This window comes from Lissotriton helveticus, chromosome 10 (assembly GCF_964261635.1).
Source record: "Lissotriton helveticus chromosome 10, aLisHel1.1, whole genome shotgun sequence".
In the NCBI taxonomy this organism is placed as follows: domain Eukaryota; kingdom Metazoa; phylum Chordata; class Amphibia; order Caudata; family Salamandridae; genus Lissotriton; species Lissotriton helveticus.
The window spans coordinates 1,176,297,791-1,176,318,528 of record NC_136071.1 but is presented as its reverse complement, the minus strand read 5'-3'; the positions used below and the strand labels follow the sequence as shown (position 1 = coordinate 1,176,318,528).

The 20,738-nt window shown below is 52.9% G+C and overlaps 1 protein-coding gene across 1 annotated transcript in view; it reads left to right on the top strand.

The window, feature by feature from the left end:
* Window positions 1-1,815: 1,815 nt before the first annotated feature.
* Window positions 1,816-20,738, top strand: part of PLCL2 (phospholipase C like 2) — a 399,007-nt gene continuing 380,084 nt past the window's right edge. The window contains exon 1 of the mRNA XM_078664019.1: window positions 1,816-2,079. Coding sequence (XP_078520145.1) covers window positions 1,849-2,079 — 231 coding nt within the window. The 5' untranslated portion in view covers window positions 1,816-1,848. The remainder of the gene's footprint in view (window positions 2,080-20,738) is intronic.

Here is a 20,738-nt window from a genome sequence, read left to right as displayed (position 1 = left end):
CCGATCACATTCACCCTGGACCACGACATTCCCTCAAGGAACAGATGGCCAAGAAATCCAAGGTGGCCTGGTACCTGCTGTCTCTACTAAAGAAAGTGGAACTCTTGATTGCAGAAAGCGACTTCAGAACTACTGTTGAAGCCCTGGTACTTTAGCATCTTGAAGGTGTCAGAGTCCTGGTTCATAGCCTCCCTGGCCCCACCGTGGACCCCCTTAAATGCACCCCACATGCTGCAATACGGCAAGAGTCTGACGAATATGACCGCATCACCCGTACCCAGAGTGGACTCGACTGCCTCCCCGTGCCAGCCTGCACCATCTTCAAAACCGTACGTATTGTTTAAAAAGCCTGGCATTCCCTTTTTTAAATACAAATCTACAAGTACCAGAATGGTAAAAAAAATATAAGCCTTGGCAAAGCCAATGGGTTATGGCTTATGTTGGCTGCCTGCTTTTGGATTTGCCAGTGTTGATGAATGATTTTTGTAAAAATTTAGAAAGCGACTACTTTTTGTGTGTAAATGCACATTGTGCAAGAGCAGAATGCCCTCACTGGCAGTGAAGTTAGCCAATGGCTGAAATGGGCGGACTCAATACTCCATGATGTAGTAGTGGGCAGAGCAAACATGGGAATGACACAACAACGGGCCAATGGATGAGGAGGGCTGGTCCTCTGCCCCTATGTTTCTGATATAATGCTGGTAAAAAATCTAAATAATGTACTGTAAAGCAAGAGCTATAACCCGAAGCTGACACGTCACACCGGGAGCTCTCAGATGCAATACTGCCCTCAGCTCTCGAGGGACGCTCATTCGTAGGGCCAGGCCTTTCGATTTGACCCTCAATGTGTGTCGAAAACGACCCGTGTCAATACAATTAATTGCCTTTAAAGGCAGACATTGAGTGCGAAGCACTTCAAACGGGAGCTCGTGCTGGACAAGCATCCCTGGGTGCAGCGGAGGGTTGAGAATTACCCCCTCACCCCAGCTGCATGCCCTCGGTCTGTCTAATCTACCCCCTCACACACACCTTTCACTTCAGGGTCTGCTTCCCCCCCTTTGCCTCACACCGTCCGTGCTCCTGGGTGGTCTCAGCCCCCACCCTGGTGGCAGCCCCCCGATCTGAGCTATAATGCCCCCGGAGGGGTAGCCCCCTGTGCGTAGGGTGGGGGGGGGGGCGGGGGGTATGCCCCCGGTCCGTAGTGGGGGGGGGGGGGGGGGAGGATCACCTCTCCCTTGCCTCACACCGTCCAACCTCCTGGGTGGTCTCAGCCCCCACCCTGGTGGCAGGCCCCCGATCTGAGCTATAATGCCCCCGGTGGTGTACCCCCTGTCCATAGGAGGGAGGGTAGCCCCCTGTCCATAGGAGGGAGGGTAGCCCCCTGTCCATAGGAGGGAGGGTAGCCCCCTGTCCATAGGAGCGAGGGTAGCCCCCTGTCCATAGGAGGGAGGGTAGCCCCCTGTCCATAGGAGGGAGGGTAGCCCCCTGTCCATAGGAGGGAGGGTAGCCCCCTGTCCATAGGAGGGAGGGTAGTAGCCCCCTGTCCATAGGAGGGAGGGTAGTAGCCCCCTGTCCATAGGAGGGAGGGTAGCCCCCTGTCCATGTGTGTGGGGGGTGTGGATGGCGAGAGGCTCACCCCTCCCTTGCAGCCTCCAGCACCGTGGGGAGAGGAGAGGGGGCGTGCAGACCCCCGTGCTCCGGTGGCGGCAGGGGCTGGGGGCGCCTGGTCCCGCCCCACCCTCCTTCCCTCCCTCCCCCGGGCTCTCAGCCTCGGCTCTCGGTTCTCAGCCCCGCAGAGGAGGAAGAGGCGGAGAGGAAGAGGAGGAGGCAGGCGGCGGCGGAGGCAGGATGGCGGAGAGCGGCCGGGGAGGGGGCTCCGAGGAGACCGGGGCCAGCCTGCCCTCGGCCCCCCCGGGGGCCGGCGCGCTCAGGCCGGAGGGGGCCGGCGAGGGCGGCGTCCTCAGCTCGGGGGTGTCCAACGGGGACTGCGGGCCCCCGGGGGGGCCCGAGGAGCCGCCCCCCAGCCCCGAGCGCAGGGACGGCAAGGCGGGCATCCCCCGCAGAAGCAGCATCATCAAGGTAGGCGAGGGCACGGGGGGCACCGGTGCAAGGGGGGGGCACCAGGGCACGGGGGGCACCCTAGGAAGGGGTAGGATCAAAGCGCGGGGGCTCGGACTCCAGCACCCCCAACATTATCTTCATCAATGGGGGGGGGGGACACGAGTCAGTCGTGCTGCAACTTGGAAGGGGGGGCTGCTGCAAACTGCCCCCGGGGCGAGGGTGGCGGTGAGTGCATGCTCACGGCGGTGGGGCTGGGCTGCTGCCCCTACTGCCGGGGTAGTGTCTGCAGACCCCCCCCCTGCCGGGGCTCGCGTGCTGCTGCCTTTGATCTGGAGGGGGGGAACCCCCTCCACCCCCCCGGGTTCGCGTGCTACTGCCTGTCATCCAGGGTGGGGGCTCTGCTGGTCGCTGACCCTACAACCAGGAAATGGTGGGCGTATTGCAGCTTCCCCTTCAAGGGGTGGGGGCCGAGCTGCTGCCACTGCAGCTGGGTGGGGGCTCTGGAAACAATGGGAGGGCCTGGGGGCGGCTCCTTTCCTTCGACCCGTGTGGAATGTGCGACTGCAACTATTAACACCGGGGAGGGGGGAGTGGGGGGGGGGGGAGAGAACCATTGAGTCGGGTGATCCTGCTGCAACTAGTAAGACGAGGGGGGCATTGGGTTGGGCAGTGCTGCTGCAACTAGTAACATGGGGCAGTGTTGCTGCTGCAGCCTGGGCGATGGTGCGCTCTCCTGATGCATGAAGCACCGTGGGTGACAGGAAGGCTGGGCTTATGCAACTGGAGTAAGGGGGTCTCTACTACTGCAACTAGTGCCATGGGGCGCTGCTGCAACTAGTAGCACAGGGCGGCGCTGCTGCAACTAGTAACATGGGGACAGTGCTGCAGCAATTAGTAACACAGGGCGGCGCTGCTGCAACTAGTAACAGTGTGGCACTGCTGCAACTAGTAACATGGGGGACAGTGCTGCAGCAACTAGTAACATGGGGGACAGTGCTGCAGCAACTAGTAACATGGGGACAGTGCTGCAGCAATTAGTAACACAGGGCGGCGCTGCTGCAACTAGTAACATGGGGGACAGTGCTGCAGCAACTAGTAACATGGGGGACAGCGCTGCTGCAACTAGTAACATGGGGGACAGTGCTGCAGCAACTAGTAACATGGGGACAGTGCTGCAGCAATTAGTAACACAGGGCGGCGCTGCTGCAACTAGTAACATGGGGGACGGCGTTGCTGCAACTAGTAACAGTGTGGCGCTGCTGTAACTAGTAACATGGGGGACGGCGCTGCTGCAACTAGTAGCAGTGTGGCGCTGCTGTAACTAGTAACATGGGGGACGGCGCTGCTGCAACTAGTAACAGTGTGGCGCTGCTGTAACTAGTAACATGGGGGACGGCGCTGCTGCAACTAGTAACAGTGTGGCGCTGCTGTAACTAGTAACATGGGGGACGGCGCTGCTGCAACTAGTAACAGTGTGGCGCTGCTGTAACTAGTAACATGGGGGACGGCGCTGCTGCAACTAGTAACAGTGTGACGCTGCTGCAACTAGTAACATGGGGGACAGTGCTGCAGCAATTAGTAACACAGGGCGGCGCTGCTGCAACTAGTAACAGTGTGGCGCTGCTGCAACTAGTAACATGGGGGACAGTGCTGCAGCAACTAGTAACATGGGGGACAGCGCTGCTGCAACTAGTAACATGGGGGACAGTGCTGCAGCAACTAGTAACATGGGGACAGTGCTGCAGCAATTAGTAACACAGGGCGGCGCTGCTGCAACTAGTAACATGGGGGACGGCGTTGCTGCAACTAGTAACAGTGTGGCGCTGCTGTAACTAGTAACATGGGGGACGGCGCTGCTGCAACTAGTAACAGTGTGGCGCTGCTGTAACTAGTAACATGGGGGACGGCGCTGCTGCAACTAGTAACAGTGTGACGCTGCTGCAACTAGTAACATGGGGGACAGTGCTGCAGCAATTAGTAACACAGGGCGGCGCTGCTGCAACTAGTAACAGTGTGGCGCTGCTGCAACTAGTAACATGGGGGACGGCGCTGTTGCACCTAGTAACAGTGTGGCGCTGCTGCAACTAGTAACATGGGGGACAGTGCTGCAGCAATTAGTAACAGAGGGCGGCGCTGCTGCAACTAGTAACAGTGTGGCGCTGCTGCAACTAGTAACATGGGGGTCAGTGCTGCAGCAATTAGTAACACAGGGCGACGCTGCTGCAACTAGTAACAGTGTGGCGCTGCTGCAACTAGTAACATGGGGGACGGCGCTGCTGCAACTAGTAACAGTGTGGCACTGCTGCAACTAGTAACATGGGGGACAGTTCTGCAGCAATTAGTAACACGGTGGCGCTGCAGCTACTAGTAACACGAGGGATGGTGCTGCAGCTACTAGTAACATAAGGGACGGTGCTGCTGCAACTAGTAACATGGGGACGGCGCTGCTGTAACTGGTAACATGGGGACGTTGCTGCAGCAAATAGTAATACAGGGTGGCGCTGCTGCAACTAGTAACATGGGGGACGGTGCTGCTGCAACTAGTAACACAGTGTGGCGCTGCTGCAACTAGTAACATGGGGGACGGTACTGCAGCAATTAGTAACACAGTGTGGCACTGCTGCAACTAGTAACACGAGGGACGGTGTTGCTGCAACTAGTAACACAGTGTGGCGCTGCTGCAACTAGTAACATGAGGGACGGTGCTGCTGCAACTAGTAACACAGTGTGGCGCTGCTGCAACTAGTAACATGGGGGACGGTACTGCAGCAAATAGTAACACAGGGTGGCGATGCTGCAACTAGTAACATGGGGGACGGTGCTGCTGCAACTAGTAACCCAGTGTGGCGCTGCTGCAACTAGTAACATGGGGGACGGTACTGCAGCAATTAGTAACACAGTGTGGCGCTGCTGCAACTAGTAACATGAGGGACGGTGCTGCTGCAACTAGTAACAGTGTGGCGCTGCTGCAACTAGTAACATGGGGACAGTGCTCCAGCAATTAGTAACACAGGGCGGCGCTGCTGTAACTAGTAACATGGGGGACGGCGCTGCTGCAACTAGTAACAGTGTGGCGCTGCTGCAACTAGTAACATGGGGACGGCGCTGCTGCAACTAGTAACATGGGGGACGGTACTGCAGCAATTAGTAACAGTGTGGCCCTGCTGCAACTAGTAACATGGGGACGGTGCTGCTGCAACTAGTAACATGGGGGACGGTGCTGCAGCAATTAGTAACACAGGGCGGCGCTGCTGCAACTAGTAACAGTGTGGCGCTGCTGCAACTAGTAACATGGGGGACGGCGCTGCTGCAACTAGTAACAGTGTGGCGCTGCTGCAACTAGTAACATGGGGGACAGCGCTGCTGCAACTAGTAACATGGGGGACGGTACTGCAGCAATTAGTAACAGTGTGGCGCTGCTGCAACTAGTAACATGGGGGACGGCGCTGCTGCAACTAGTAACATGGGGGACGGTACTGCAGCAATTAGTAACAGTGTGGCGCTGCTGCGACTAGTAACATGGGGACGGTGCTGCTGCAACTAGTAACATGGGAGACAGTGCTGCAGCAATTAGTAACACAGGGCGGCGCTGCTGCAACTAGTAACAGTGTGGAGCTGCTGCAACTAGTAACATGGGGGACGGTGCTGCTGCAACTAGTAACAGTGTGGCGCTGCTGCAACTATTAACAGTGTGGCGCTGCTGCAACTAGTAACATGGGGGACGGCGCTGCTGCAACTAGTAACAGTGTGGAGCTGCTGCAACTATTAACAGTGTGGCGCTGCTGTAACTAGTAACAGTGTGGCGCTGCTGCAACTAGTAACATAGGGGACGGTGCTGCAGCAATTAGTAACACAGGGTGGCGCTGCAGCTACTAGTAACACGAGGGATGGTGCTGCAGCTACTAGTAACATGAGGGACGGTGCTGCTGCAACTAGTAACATGGGGACGGCGCTGCTGTAACTGGTAACATGGGGACGTTGCTGCAGCAAATAGTAATACAGGGTGGCGCTGCTGCAACTAGTAACATGGGGGACGGTGCTGCTGCAACTAGTAACACAGTGTGGCGCTGCTGCAACTAGTAACATGGGGGACGGTACTGCAGCAATTAGTAACACAGTGTGGCGCTGCTGCAACTAGTAACATGAGGGACGGTGTTGCTGCAACTAGTAACACAGTGTGGCGCTGCTGCAACTAGTAACATGAGGGACGGTGCTGCTGCAACTAGTAACACAGTGTGGCGCTGCTGCAACTAGTAACATGGGGGACGGTACTGCAGCAAATAGTAACACAGGGTGGCGATGCTGCAACTAGTAACATGGGGGACGGTGCTGCTGCAACTAGTAACCCAGTGTGGCGCTGCTGCAACTAGTAACATGGGGGACGGTACTGCAGCAATTAGTAACACAGTGTGGCGCTGCTGCAACTAGTAACATGAGGGACGGTGCTGCTGCAACTAGTAACACAATGTGGCGCTGCTGCAACTAGTAACGTGGGGATGGTGCTGCAGCAATTAGTAACATGGGGGACGGTGCTTTTGCATTGAGTAACACAGGGCGGCGCTGCTGCAACTAGTAACTTGGGGACGGTGCTGCAGCAACTAGTAACACAGGGCGGCGCTGCTGCAACTAGTAACATGGGGATGGTGCTGCTGCATTGAGTAACACAGGGCGGTGCTGCTGCAACTAGTAACTTGGGGACAGTGCTGCAGCAACTAGTAACACGGGGTGGCACTGCTGCAACTAGTAACATGGGGGACGGTGCTGCTGCAACTAGTAACACGGGGACGGTGCTGCTGCAACTAGTATCATGGGGACGGTGCTGCTGCATTGAGTAACACAGGGTGGCGCTGCTGCAACTAGTAACTTAGGGACGGTGCTGCACCAACTAGTAACACGGGGTGGCGCTGCTGCAACTAGTAACTTGGGGACGGTGCTGCAGCAACTACTAACACGGGGTGGCGCAGCTGCAACTAGTAACATGGGGGACGGTGCTGCAGCAACTAGTAACATGGGGTACGGTGCTGTTGCATTGAGTAAAACAGGGCGGCGCTGCTGCAACTAGTAACTTGGGGGCGGTGCTGCAGCAACTAGTAACACAGGGTGGCGCTGCTGCAACTAGTAACATGGGGGACGGTGCTGCTGCAACTAGTAACACAATGTGGCACTGCTGCAACTAGTAACATGAGGGACGGCGCTGCAGCAATTAGTAACACAGGGTGGCGCTGCTGCAACTAGTAACATGTGATGGCGCGGCTGCAACTAGAAACATGGGGGGCGTTGCTGCTGCATTGAGTAACACAGGGCGGCGCTGCTGCAACTAGTAACATGGGGACGGTGCTGCAGCAACTAGTAACACAGGGTGGCGCTGCTGCAACTAGTAACATGGGGGACAGTGCTGTTGCATTGAGTAACACAGGGCGGCGCTGCTGCAACTAGTAACTTGGGGACGGTGCTGCAGCAACTAGTAACACAGGGTGGCGCTGCTGCAACTAGTAACATGGGGGACGGTGCTGCTGCAACTAGTAACACAATGTGGCACTGCTGCAACTAGTAACATGAGGGATGGCGCTGCAGCAATTAGTAACACAGGGTGGCGCTGCTGCAACTAGTAACGTGATGACGCGGCTGCAACTAGAAACATGGGGGGTGGTGCTGCTGCATTGAGTAACACAGGGCAGTGCTGCTGCAACTAGTAACATTGGATTGGTGCTGCAGCAACTAGTAACACAGGGTGGCGCTGCTGCAACTAGTAACATGAGGGACGGTGCTGCTGCAACTAGTCACATGTGATGGCGCGGCTGCAACTAGAAACATGGGGTACGGTGCTGCTGCATTGAGTAACACAGGACGGCGCTGCTGCAACTAGTAACATGAGAGACGGTGCTGCAGCAACTAGTAACATGGGGACGGTGCTGCTGCACTGAGTAACACAGGGTGGTGCTGCAATTAGTAACATGGGGGACAGTGCTGCAGCAACTAGTAACACGGTGGCGCTGCTGCAACTAGTAACATGGGGGACGGTGCTGCTGCATTGAGTAACACTGGGTGGTGCTGCTGCAATTAGTAACATGGGGGACGGTGCTGCAGCAACTAGTAACACGGTGGCGCTGCTGCAACTAGAAACATGGGGGACGGTGCTGCTGCATTGAGTAACACAGGGCGGCGCTGCTGCAACTAGTAACATGGGGACGGTGCTGCAGCAACTAGTAACACAGGGCGGCGCTGCTGCAACTAGTAACATGGGGGACGGTGCTGCTGCATTGAGTAACACAGGGCGGTGCTGCTGCAATTAGTAACATGGGGGACGGTGCTGCAGCAACTAGTAACACGGGGCAGAGCTGCTGCAACTAGTAACATGGGGGACGGTGCTGCAGCAACTAGTAACACGGGGCAGCGCTGCTGCAACAAGTAACATGAGGCAGTGCTGCTGCAACTAGTAACATGGGGTTGGCGCGGCTGCAACTAGTAACATGGACGGTGCTGCATCTAGTAACATGGGGCAGTGCTACTGCAGCAAGTAACATGGGGGATGGTGCTGCTGCAGCTAATAACACGGGTGACGGTGCTGCTGCAACTAGTAATATGGGGGAAGGGGCGATCATTGGGTCGAGCGTTGCTGCTGCAACTAGTAACACGGGGCGGCTGTGCTGCTGCAACTACTAACACAGGCAGTGTTGCTGCTGCAGCCTGGGCGACGTCGGGATCTCCTGCTGCATGAAGCACCATGTCTGACAGGAAGGCTGGGGGGATATATGTCAGTACAACGCGATCTTTTAGATCGCAGTACTTGACACCGCAGATTTTACAACGCAAGTCGTTACAACGAGTTGCGTTGGAGGGCGCGGATTTAGGAATTTTATAATTTTATATTCCAACACCAGTCCCCGTAACAGTAGGGAAGGTGTTGGAATATAAAATTACAACATTCCTTATCCCACAGCGCCATCCAGCGCAAGTCGTAGTAACGACTTGCGTTGTAATAGCTGCGTGGAAAAGGTTGTGCGGTGTAAACACCGCGTTGTAAACGACGTTTCCCAGGCTGGGGCTTATGTAAGTGGAGTAAGGGGGTCTCTACTACTGAGGCTAGTATCACGGGGTACTGCTGCAGTTAGTAACAGGTGGGTGGCGCTGCTGTAACTAGTAACAGGGGGCAGTGCTGCTGCAACGAGTAAAATGGGGTGCTGATGCTGCAGCTAGTTAGTTACATGGGGATGGTGCTGCTGCAACTAGTAACATGGGGGGAGGTGCTGCTGCTGCAACTAGTAACATGGGGATTGTGCTCCTGACACTAGTAACACAGGGCAGTGCTGCTATGACTAGTAACGCAGGGATGGTGCTGCTGCGACTAGTAACACATGGGAGGGGCTGCTGCAATTAGTAATGTGGGAGTGCTGCTGCTGCAACTAGTAACACATGGGAGGAGCTGCTGCAACTAGTAGCATGGGGGTTGTGCTGCAACTAGTAACATGGGGCGGTGCTGCAGAAGCTAGTAACATGGGGTTGTGCTGCAACAACTAGTAACACAGGGCTATGCTGCTGCAACTAGTAACACGGGGACAGTGCTGCTGCAACTAATAACACGGGCGGTGCTCCTGCAACTAGTAACACGGGGCAGCGCTGCTGCATCTAGTAACACGGGGCAGCGCTGCTGCAACTAGTAACATGGGGGCGTTGCTGCTGCATCTAGTAACACAAGTGATGTGCTCCTGCAAACTAGTAACACAGGGTGGTGCCCCTGCAACTAGTAACACGGGGTGGTGCTCCTGCAACTAGTAACACAGGGTGGTGCTCCAGCTTTTAGTAACACGGGGTGGTGTTCCTGCAACTAGTAACCCGGGGCGGCGCTCCTGCAACTTATAACATGGGGCCGGTGCTCCTGCAACTAGTAACATGGGGGCGGTGCGGGTGCAACTAATTACATTGGGGCGGTGCTACTGCAACTAGTAACATGGGGTGGTGCTGCTGCAACTAGTAACACTGGGGCGGTGCTGCTGCAACTAGTAACACTGGGGCGGTGCTGCTGCAGCTAGTAACACTGGGGCGGTGCTGCTGCAACTAGTAACATGGGGCGGTGCTGCTGCAACTAATAACATGGGGGCGGTGCTGCTGCAACTAATAACATGGGTGCGGTGCTGCTGCAACTAATTACATTGGGGCAGTGCTACTGCAACTAGTAACATGGGGTGGTGCTGCTGCAACTAGTAACCCGGGGCGGTGCTCCTGCAACTTTTAACATGGGGTAGGCGCTCCTGCAACTTATAACATGGGGCCGGTGCTCCTGCAACTAGTAACATGGGGTGGTACTCCTGCAACTAATAACATGGGGGCGGTGCTGCTGCAACTAATTACATTGGGGCGGTGCTACTGCAACTAGTAACATGGGGTGTTGCTGCTGCAACTAGTAACACTGGGGCGGTGCTGCTGCAACTAGTAACACTGGGGCGGTGCTGCTGCAACTAGTAACACTGGGGCAGTGCTGCTGCAACTAGTAACACGGGGCGGTGCTGCTGCAATTAGAAACATGGACGGTGCTGCTGCAACTAGTAACACGGGGACGGTGCTGCTGCAACTAGTAACACGGGGAGGGTGCTGCTGCAACTAGTAACACGGGGAGGGTGCTGCCGCATCTAGTAACGGGAGCGGCGTGGCTGCATGTAGTACCATGGGGGCGGCTGCATGTACTAACATGGGGGCGGCGCGGCTGCATCTAGTAACATGGGGCGGCGCGGCTTCATCTAGTAACATGGGGGCGGAGCGGCTGCATCTAGTAACATGGGGGCGCCGCGGCTGCATCTAGTAACATTGCGGGCAGAGCGGCTGCATCTAGTAACATGGGGGCGCCGCGGCAGCATCTAGTAACATGGGGGGCGGTGCGGCTGCAGCTAGTAACACGGAGCGGTGCGGCTGCAGCTAGTAACACGGGGCGGTGCTGCTGCAGCTAGTAAGACTGGGCGGTGCTGCTGCAAGACGGGGCGGTGCTGCTGCAGCTAGTAACACGGGCGGTGCTGCTGGCGCTAGTAACACCGTGCTGCTGCAGCTAGTAACACGGGGCGGTGCTGCTGCAGCTAGTAACACAGGCGGTGCTGCTGGCGCTAGTAACACAGTGCTGCTGCAGCTAGTAACACGGGCGGTGCTGCTGCAGCTAGTAACGTAGTGTCTGCAGCTAGTAACACGGGCGGTGCTGCAGCTACATCAGGGGTGCTTTGATATTGCTGCTGCAGTCTGAATCGGGGTGGGGAAGATGCTGAACTGAGATGGGCGTGGTGGTTTGGTGGGGAGTGGGGGCTAATGGTGTCACCAGAACGAGGGTGGATGTCCTTGTAGTGTGTCTACTGCTGCAATCAACCAAGGTAGGGGACGCTACACTGCTGCAGCTAGACCCGGGTGGGTTGGGGTACCTGTTGCTTCAGCCAGAAACAATGTAGGTGGGGGAGGGGGCGGGACTGCAGCAGGGCTGTCATCTCTGTGGCTGCAGCTAGAACTCGTGCGTGGAGTGGGTGCTGTTGCTGCCATAAAACGAGGCTCCCCCCCCCACACACGGCTCACAGCTGGGTAGCAAGGGGTAACTGAAGCCACCACGTAACCCTACTGCTCCCACCGGTCCTTCTGGATGGTTGTGGTTCAAGCCCAATGCACGCCCCTCCTCATGGGGAGGGAACCCCCCACTTCAGACCCTGTCCCCCTAGGAAGACCCATTGAGATCTCTGACACTGAAAGACAGCTGTGCACGGATGCACGACTGCCCAGTGCACGGATGCACGACTGCCCGGTGCACGGATGCACGACTGCACGTGTGCACGGCGTGTGCACGGCGTGTGCACGTGGAGCGATGCACAGTTACCCGGTTCATAAACCAGGGCGGGAGATCAAGCGCTTTAATGCGCTCATGAGCACTAGGCGCTCTTGACATTCGTGCAGGTAATTGTAATTTAGTGAGCGCTGTGCACACGGTGCCTGGTTGCTATGTTGTACTCTGCAGGGAGGGGCGATTGTGGTGCTCTCTCGGCTCACTGTGCCAAACAGTGAGCGTTGGGTCAGCCCCTTGGCCCTGATTGGATGGCTTTGTTGTCAATCGCAGGTCTCTGCTCTTGATTTGATGGTTTTCCTTCCTGTGCTTGTGCCGAGGAGCCAACCCTTATCACAGGCTTCTGATTGGACGAGTTATATCCTTCCACTGCTCACTTATGAGGCCTCTTTTTTTTCTCTTTCATGCAAAGAAACATTGGCAAAGCCATTAGCCCAGTCTTTATAGCTCACACATTGCCTTTGCCAGTGCTTGTTTAGTATTTTGTGTCTGCACTTTGGATCTTGCTGTCACACATCTAGTCCTTTCTCTTGCGGACCCTGGTATTCTTAATTCCGCGTTCAGTGAGTATTGCCTGTCGCGGTATTGTGTTACACACTGATCCGTGAACACGCCCGAGTTGAGTTACTGGTTAATGCACGTGTGTTGTGCTACAAGGTGTGCGAGATGTTACACTAACGGTGTTCTTTGTAAATGCACTGGTCATGCAAACATGCTATTTTCAGTGAATACATGTGCTGCAACACCAATCTCTGTCTTAAGAATACATACGTCACACCAATGTGTTGGACTTAATGTGCGTTACCACAATATTTTATGAGCACTGAACGTACTCTCGTTATATAACTATACAATGGGCCTGTGTTACACTAGTATGTGTCCCTGCGGCCTGTGTTCTGCACGCGTGTTTTTAACCCGGTGTGTCTGTGGTCAGTCGTGCTCCTGTATACTCAGTCTATATAGCCATGCTACACTAACATTCTGTGTAGAGTGAACATAATCTTGTTTCAGTACTGCTCTGTGTTTGTGGACTAACCAGTTGCGGAAGTGTTTTATTGGTGAACATACATCCGTCTAACACAGCCCTTCTGTGCTCAGGGGTCATGCCTATGTTATACCGCGCCTTTAAGTTGAGTGTGATTACCTTTGTGAAAATACCGTGGACAAACTGCTAAATTATTGACTCAGTGCAAAGGATGGTGGTTTGTGTTTCAGTGCTGTTTTTTTTTTTAGCATAACACTTTCTGTATCTTTAGCTGGGGCTTCCCAGTGCAGCTGTCACCAGACCGTACCTGACCAACAGAAGCAGAGCCTTCCAATGAGAGAGCGGGGATCTTGCTCCGCCCACATGCTGATGACTTGACTACATCATTTGATTGGGCAGAAATGGTGTACTTCAGCTGAAAAAGAGTGCTCGTGGGTTCAGTGATCGAGGCTGTTGGCTGATCCGTTTATTATTTAAAGTTAAGACTGATGCAGTACACCTGGCATATTTATTGGAAAACCACGTGTCAAAGCCCAGAGGCATTAAAGGGTGGGTTTTTATTGAACTCGGTTGAGGTCTGCAGAGAGATGTTTTGCTTCATGGAATCTGACAGTTTACAGTTATCTGCAGGTGCTTGAATGGCCCCCTTTGGCAAACCCTTACGGTAGAAGATTTGCATTGTGAGAATCCTTGTCGGACCTTCTTAGGAGGATCTGAAAGGTTTAATTACCTGTCAGGTTCTTGTAATAAAACGAAGCAATATAAATGTATGTATACATATAAACAAACACTCGGGCCTGATTACAAGTCAATAATTTCTGAACCCTGTGTAAATCCCTGTTAGTGCAGGTGTCGCAATTACAATCTGAGTGTTCTTTCGCACATCTGATTATTGTTGGAAGCGTTAAATACCTCAACCTTCGTTAAATTTCATCAGGTCAAATCTGCCTAAACTTAACAGCAGTAAAACAGCTTCATACATGTTTTTGTGCATTAAATACCAACATCCACATGTGATTCCCCTGTAACTCGTAATATGTGTTCTTTATTGCACCCTATAAGTAACGTACCCCGTGGTATTGTTATTTATCAGGTGCGATAAATAGCAACTATACTTGTAATCAGGCCCTAGGAGGGCTTTGGCTCAGCCCTCTGCCATTGGTCTGTTGGAGTGTCATTCTCATCTTGTTTATGAAGCAATGGGCCCGCCCACTTCGGCTATTGGCTCCATCGCTCTGAGTGACAGCATTTTGCCCGATTATGTCCATCTGTCACAAGATGATTGTGTTTCAGTGCCACGGCTGGTGGGTCACTCCTTTAGTTTTCCATTTTCTCTTTTTATAGCTCCCCGTTCATGCCTTTCCTTCTCCTTTTTATTTTATTTGTATTTTTATAGAGAACTGAAGCAATATTTACTTGTATTGTTTTGTGATCTGCATGTCCCCAGACAATGCTACTGGGTCTCTGGCTTGTACACCGCAACCATAGCACTTGCTGCGTCAAATGTGGACGGCCATCTTGGAATGGTATTGTTCACGGTGCGCCATTGTTTATCACTCTAAGATGGCCAACAAGTTGTTTCTAAAAGTGGCAGCCGTGCTGGAACTTTCAAACAGCAACACAGTGTGTACAGCAACATTGTAAGGTGGCCGCCTGCTTCTAGGTTTAAATCATTTTTTCTTATAAATGTACTGTTTAGACAGATGCATTTTTCTGCTTTTATTCTTCTAATATATCTTGCATATACTTATAATTTCTGCTTTTATTCTTCTAATATATCTTGCATATACATGTTGACATTTTGTGTGTATTTGATTGTGGGTGGGTAAGTGCAAGAGTGAGTCGGTGGGTGGATGCATGAATGTAAGAGTTCAGAGGTCTATCAATCAATCAGTCGATTTGTAGAGCGCTTCTGCTCACCCGTGAGGGTGTCCAGGCGCTGAGGGTGAGCAGCACAGAGCATGTATGCCTACATATCGAGTGCCTGAACTCACCAGTGACAGACCAGGCAACTCCGCTATAAGCCAGGCCTATTGGCGTTGCCAATGCTTGTTTCCTTGTCTCGAGTGTTCCCTGCATTGGCTCCGCCTTTCTGTACACACTTTGAATATTGGTGTCTCTTCATGATCTTTGTACAGTGAATGTCGGTGTATGGCGCTGTTCTCTGTGCGTCATCTGAATCTTAACATATACTATAGCTCTGCACAGTAACAACAATTGCTTCAATATTGAATTACAAAAAATATATAAAAACAAATTAAAAAAGTCCAGCAACACTTGAATGTCTGAGTTTATTAAAAGCAACTTAAATCTACATATATTGCTTTCCTTATACATATATACCTTCAATGTACTTATGTATCTTTATATTTATTACTTTACTTTTAATTTAGCATTTTCAATTAACTACCCTGTATCTCACCCTATACCGCTCTCAAAATATCCTCTACCTCCACACTCCAACTCATCCCAAACCTCATTCTACTACTCTCTTCAATGCACTACCCTATCTCTCAGCCTACACCTCTCTCAAAATTGCCTCTACCCTCTGACTCATCCCAAACCCATTCTACTACTTTGATCCACAAAATAAACATTTCTAGGCTCTTTCCTCCTCAAACCCTCCTTGCGTCATCTCATACCTCATTTACTATTCAGATCTCCCAAACAAGCCTTTCTAAACTTTTCCCTCTGACTCTTTCCCCCTCCAACTCCCCCTTTACTCATCTCAAACCTCCTCCTACAGCTGTGAGCTCCCGCCCCCCAAAAAAACACTTTTTACACCCTTCCCTCTTCTATCCCTCCACTATCCTTTTCAATCCAACGAACAGACTAACATGTCCACCACTCAAAATAATTTCATATTTCCCTATACTAATTCACCACTAATTCTTTTTGGGTTCCGGAGTAGCATGCTACTTGCCGAAAAAGCACTGCGACGCCTGTCAGGGGTAGTAAACACCTTTATAAATAGAATACATTTACTATTGTTTTATTACACTTTTCACTGCACAATTTGAATATTGATGTCTGACCGTGCTCTTTGTGCGCCTTGTTGATATCGGCGTCTGATACTGTTCTATGTGCATTGTGCACCGTGAAGTGTGATCTTAATCTTTGATTGTGTGCACTGCAAATACTGGTGTATTATAGTGTCTCTTTCCACTGTGAATATATATGTTTGTTCTTGCTGTGAGGCCTGCCGCTGTTTCTGTGTGCACTTTGAATATGAATGTCTATTCTCTTTGTGCACTGAGAATGTTGGTGCCTGACACTTTTGTGTGCACTGTGAATATGGATGTCTGATGTCGCGTTCACTGCACTGTGAATATGGATGTCTGATGTCGCGTTCACTGCACTGTGCAGTTTGGTGTGTCATACTGTTTCGTTGTGTATTGTGAATATTGATGTCCGATCTTGCTGTGTTAGTTAACTGAGAATATTGCTGTTTGATATTGTTATTAATGTGCACTGTCAATGCTGTTGTTTGAGAGCGGTCCAGGCGCGTGCACTTTGAATACTGATGTCTGAACTTACTGCTTGCATGCACTATTAATCTTGGTGTCTGGCGCTGGTCTGTGTGCACTGTAGCTAATGATCAGGCCTGGGCGGTAAAATCCGTTCCGCTTGCGGAATTTGGGTAATTTTGCGTTCCGCGGAGAACGCAAAATTGCCCAAAATTCTGCGTTCCGCAGCTTCGTGGCATTTTTTGCTTGTTTGCATTCTCAAATGCGTGTTTGCGAGATATTTCTCCACGAGCACGCAAACAGTTATTGCGAATAGTAAAATAGCATCGCGAACAAGCAATTCTGCGTGTTCGCGGAGATTTTTTACCGTTTCGCGGAGATTGGCGATAACGCGATTACGCGAATTCTGCCCACCCCTACTATTGATGTCTCATCTTGCTAGTGGGTGCACTGTGACCACTGATGTCTGATACTCTGCGTGTCTCTGTGGACTTCAGTATTGATGTCTGATCGTGGTGTGTGCACTGGTGATGTTGATGTCTGATCTTGGTGTGTGCACTGGTGATGTCTGATCTTGGTGTGTGCACTGGTGATGTCTGATCTTGGTGTATGCACTGGTGATGTCTGATCTTGGTGTGTGCACTGGTGATGTCTGATCTTGGTGTGTGCACTGGTGATGTCTGATCTTGGTGTGTGCACTGGTGATGTCTGATCTTGGTGTGTGCACTGGTGATATTGACGTCTGATCTTGGTGTGTGCACTGGTGATATTGACGTCTGATCTTGGTGTGTGCACTGGTGATGTTGATGTCTGATCTTGGTGTGTGCACTGGTGATGTCTGATCTTGGTGTGTGCACTGGTGATGTCTGATCTTGGTGTGTGCACTGGTGATGTCTGATCCTGGTGTGTGCACTGGTGATATTGACGTCTGATCTTGGTGTGTGCACTGGTGATGTTGACGTCTGATCTTGGTGTGTGCACTGGTGATGTTGATGTCTGATCTTGGTGTGTGCACTGGTGATGTTGATGTCTGATCTTGGTGTGTGCACGCGTGATGTCTGATCTTGGTGTGTGCACGCGTGATGTCTGATCTTGGTGTGTGCACGCGTGATGTCTGATCTTGGTGTGTGCACTGGTGATGTCTGATCTTGGTGTGTGCACTGGTGATGTCTGATCTTGGTGTGTGCACTGGTGATGTCTGATCTTGGTGTGTGCTGATGTTGACGTCTGATCTTGGTGTGTGCACTGGTGATGTCTGATCTTGGTGTGTGCACTGGTGACGTCTGATCTTGGTGTGTGCACTGGTGATGTCTGATCTTGGTGTGTGCACTGGTGATAGTGATGTCTGATCTAGTTCTGTGCACATCGGCGCCTGGTGACGTCCACCCTGCGGGTGTCTCTCATCACTGTCCCTGGTTGTGCTCCGGACCTCACTGTGTTTCTTTGTGCACACTTCCTGGTCGCACTGTTGTGTGTTCAGCGCCTGACACGTGACTGTCGCAGAGGTCACCGTGTCACGCTGCAGAGCCCGCAGCTGCTTGTGCTTCCGATGGTGGTGCACACCTGCCCTGCCCCCGCCCTCAGCAGGGAGGAAGCTCCCCCCCCCCACCCCACCCTCGCCTACTTCGAACACAGATCTGCAGGGCCGGCTTCCTCTGTGGCCGGCACCCCCAGGCAGGGCAGGGCTCGGGCCTCTACGCCACTCTAACTGTTACTAAGTGGTGTAGGCGCCAAGTAGGGAGACACAATGACCACTCTGGGCCGTTACACATTTAGACTTTGTGTCGACCGCAGGCACAGCCATAGTCACTTCAGGGCCACAGGAACCCCCCGCCCCCATAACAACATCCCGCAAATAACACACAGACACAAGTGTTAAGATTGGGAAAAATTGCTGCAGGTTTATTGTTACATACAACATTATGTAATCACGTTGGGTTATCTTACGGGCAATCCAAGGGCAGGCCGCATTCTCGCCACCTGCCCGCCTGATGAGCCAATCAGCACAGTGGCGAACCACCCCGCTGCTGATCATTATGGTAATAAACTACTCACGCCCCTTGCGGGGCGTATCTAAGCAACCCCCGGTTGCACAGGCCCACAACCGCCCGAAGGACTACTGGGGCGCCGTCTCGGATTCCTAGCCTCACATGAGGTTCTAGGTTAGGCTCTGGCACCCCTATGTGCCCGCTGAAGTACTGATTCGCACCTCTCTGTTTCCGGATTGCCCTGTAACTCCACCTGCAACGAAAAAGGAAAACACATTAAAACTCCCTCAGGAGCCCCCCCATAGCTGACACTCAGGGTTAGAGGTAGGGAGGGAAAGAGTGTCCCGACGTGTTCGACGCAACGTCCGGAGCGGCAAAGAGGCCACCACAACGGCCAGAGGAGGAGATATACCCTCTCCCTGCCAGCCCCGGACGTGCGTCATAGTTCCGCCCACCTCCACCGGGCAACCTGCCCTGAGGGGTGGCAACCATTAGCTGGGGGTCGGGGGCAGCCCTACGTGACTAAGGGCCCGCCCTCCTGATGGCCACCGGGTGGCCTCGGGCAGGCGCATAGTCACTTCAGGGCCACAGGAACCCCCCGCCCCCATAACAACATCCCGCAAATAACACACAGACACAAGTGTTAAGATTGGGAAAAATTGCTGCAGGTTTATTGTTACATACAACATTATGTAATCACGTTGGGTTATCTTACGGGCAATCCAAGGGCAGGCCGCATTCTCGCCACCTGCCCGCCTGATGAGCCAATCAGCACAGTGGCGAACCACCCCGCTGCTGATCATTATGGTAATAAACTACTCACGCCCCTTGCGGGGCGTATCTAAGCAACCCCCGGTTGCACAGGCCCACAACCGCCCGAAGGACTACTGGGGCGCCGTCTCGGATTCCTAGCCTCACATGAGGTTCTAGGTTAGGCTCTGGCACCCCTATGTGCCCGCTGAAGTACTGATTCGCACCTCTCTGTTTCCGGATTGCCCTGTAACTCCACCACAGCCTGTGCGATGGTCCCCGCCGTCGCACGGGTCCCCCACCAACGCTACTCCTTTTACCTGCAACCCTTGCTCAGCAGAGCCTTTTTTAAATTGAGGAGGAATAAGTCTAAGCCAACCGGCGTCAGGACTCCATCCACCTTGAAGTAACCTTTACTTTGTCCTGAATCATTTCATGTCTGAAGAAGCCCCGACCCCTCTGTTGGGTAACTTTCTTCATGGCACAGAGCTTCCTTCCTAAACTTTATAATTGCTTGGCACAACTTAGCACCTCACCAGGGACATAAGAAGCATGCCTGACGAAACGCAGGCCCTTCTGCCCCTAATCTGCCGATACCCTGGGTCTTATCCCTCACAAAATTTGTGTACCATCCCTGGTTCGAGAGTCATATTACCAGGAATGACAATGGGAAGAAGGGGCCCCTACTGTTGAAGGCGCTTCGTGTCAAATTAACGGCGTTCCAGCACCAGCCCTGACACTTGAACACCCTTCACGACAAGCAACAGCAGGCTACACCCAGCCAGGTTATGACTACTGCTGTAACGCCACTCTCCGCACAACATAGAGACAGTGTGCCTACAATAACGCTTGTGCTGCTATCCTACAAGCGCACAGAGGCATGGAAGGGATAATAATATCCTTTTATGAATAGGACGATGACCTTGCATGTGCCAATACAAGATTGAAAAGGTATAACAGCAGGCATCACCCGCCCTCTCGGGTTTAGTCTGGGGACAGCTTTAGGCCATGCTACCTTTCTGAACACTCTCTGGCTGCATGCCAGCCTTGAGAGCAGAGGTGGCAGCCCCCAACGGGATGAATGGCTGGAGAACCTTTTCCCTTGCCTCCGCAAACCAGCTCTATTAAGGCACGCAAGCATATTTTTATCCATTTGGTATTTGGTCAAGGGACCCAGGTCAGCATGGCTGAGAGGTAACCTGGGACCGCAGGACGTGAGCGAGGAAGGACTTGAGGGTCTCTACAGGGTAATAGCAGGGGTCACCCAAGGGGGCCAACCGGGTAACCGACCCTTTGCCTGTCTGATCTGTTTTGGAACGTCTGAGAGTGATGTACAGGCTAGCTTCAAAACTTATGTCCGCCACCCCTAAGACATCCCCAGCCAAATCTGACTAAGATCGCTGTCTGTGGGATTACTTAAGACCACCACAAAGGGATTGCCGGGACAGATCTAAGTGCCCCCTTGAGATCCCTACCTGCATCAGTACATGCCTGAGCATATACCCCCGAGGCGCCGTTCTCCAAAGTCACTGAACTGTGCTTCGTGAACGCTTGTGCAACTATACCCCAGCAAGTACAGAGGGGTATTCAGTGCGCAAAGCCTAGGAGGACTTACATTTTATATACAGGCTTGCCAATGCAAACAGCTGGTATCCCATGCCCCTTCGACCTGGGGGCAGCTC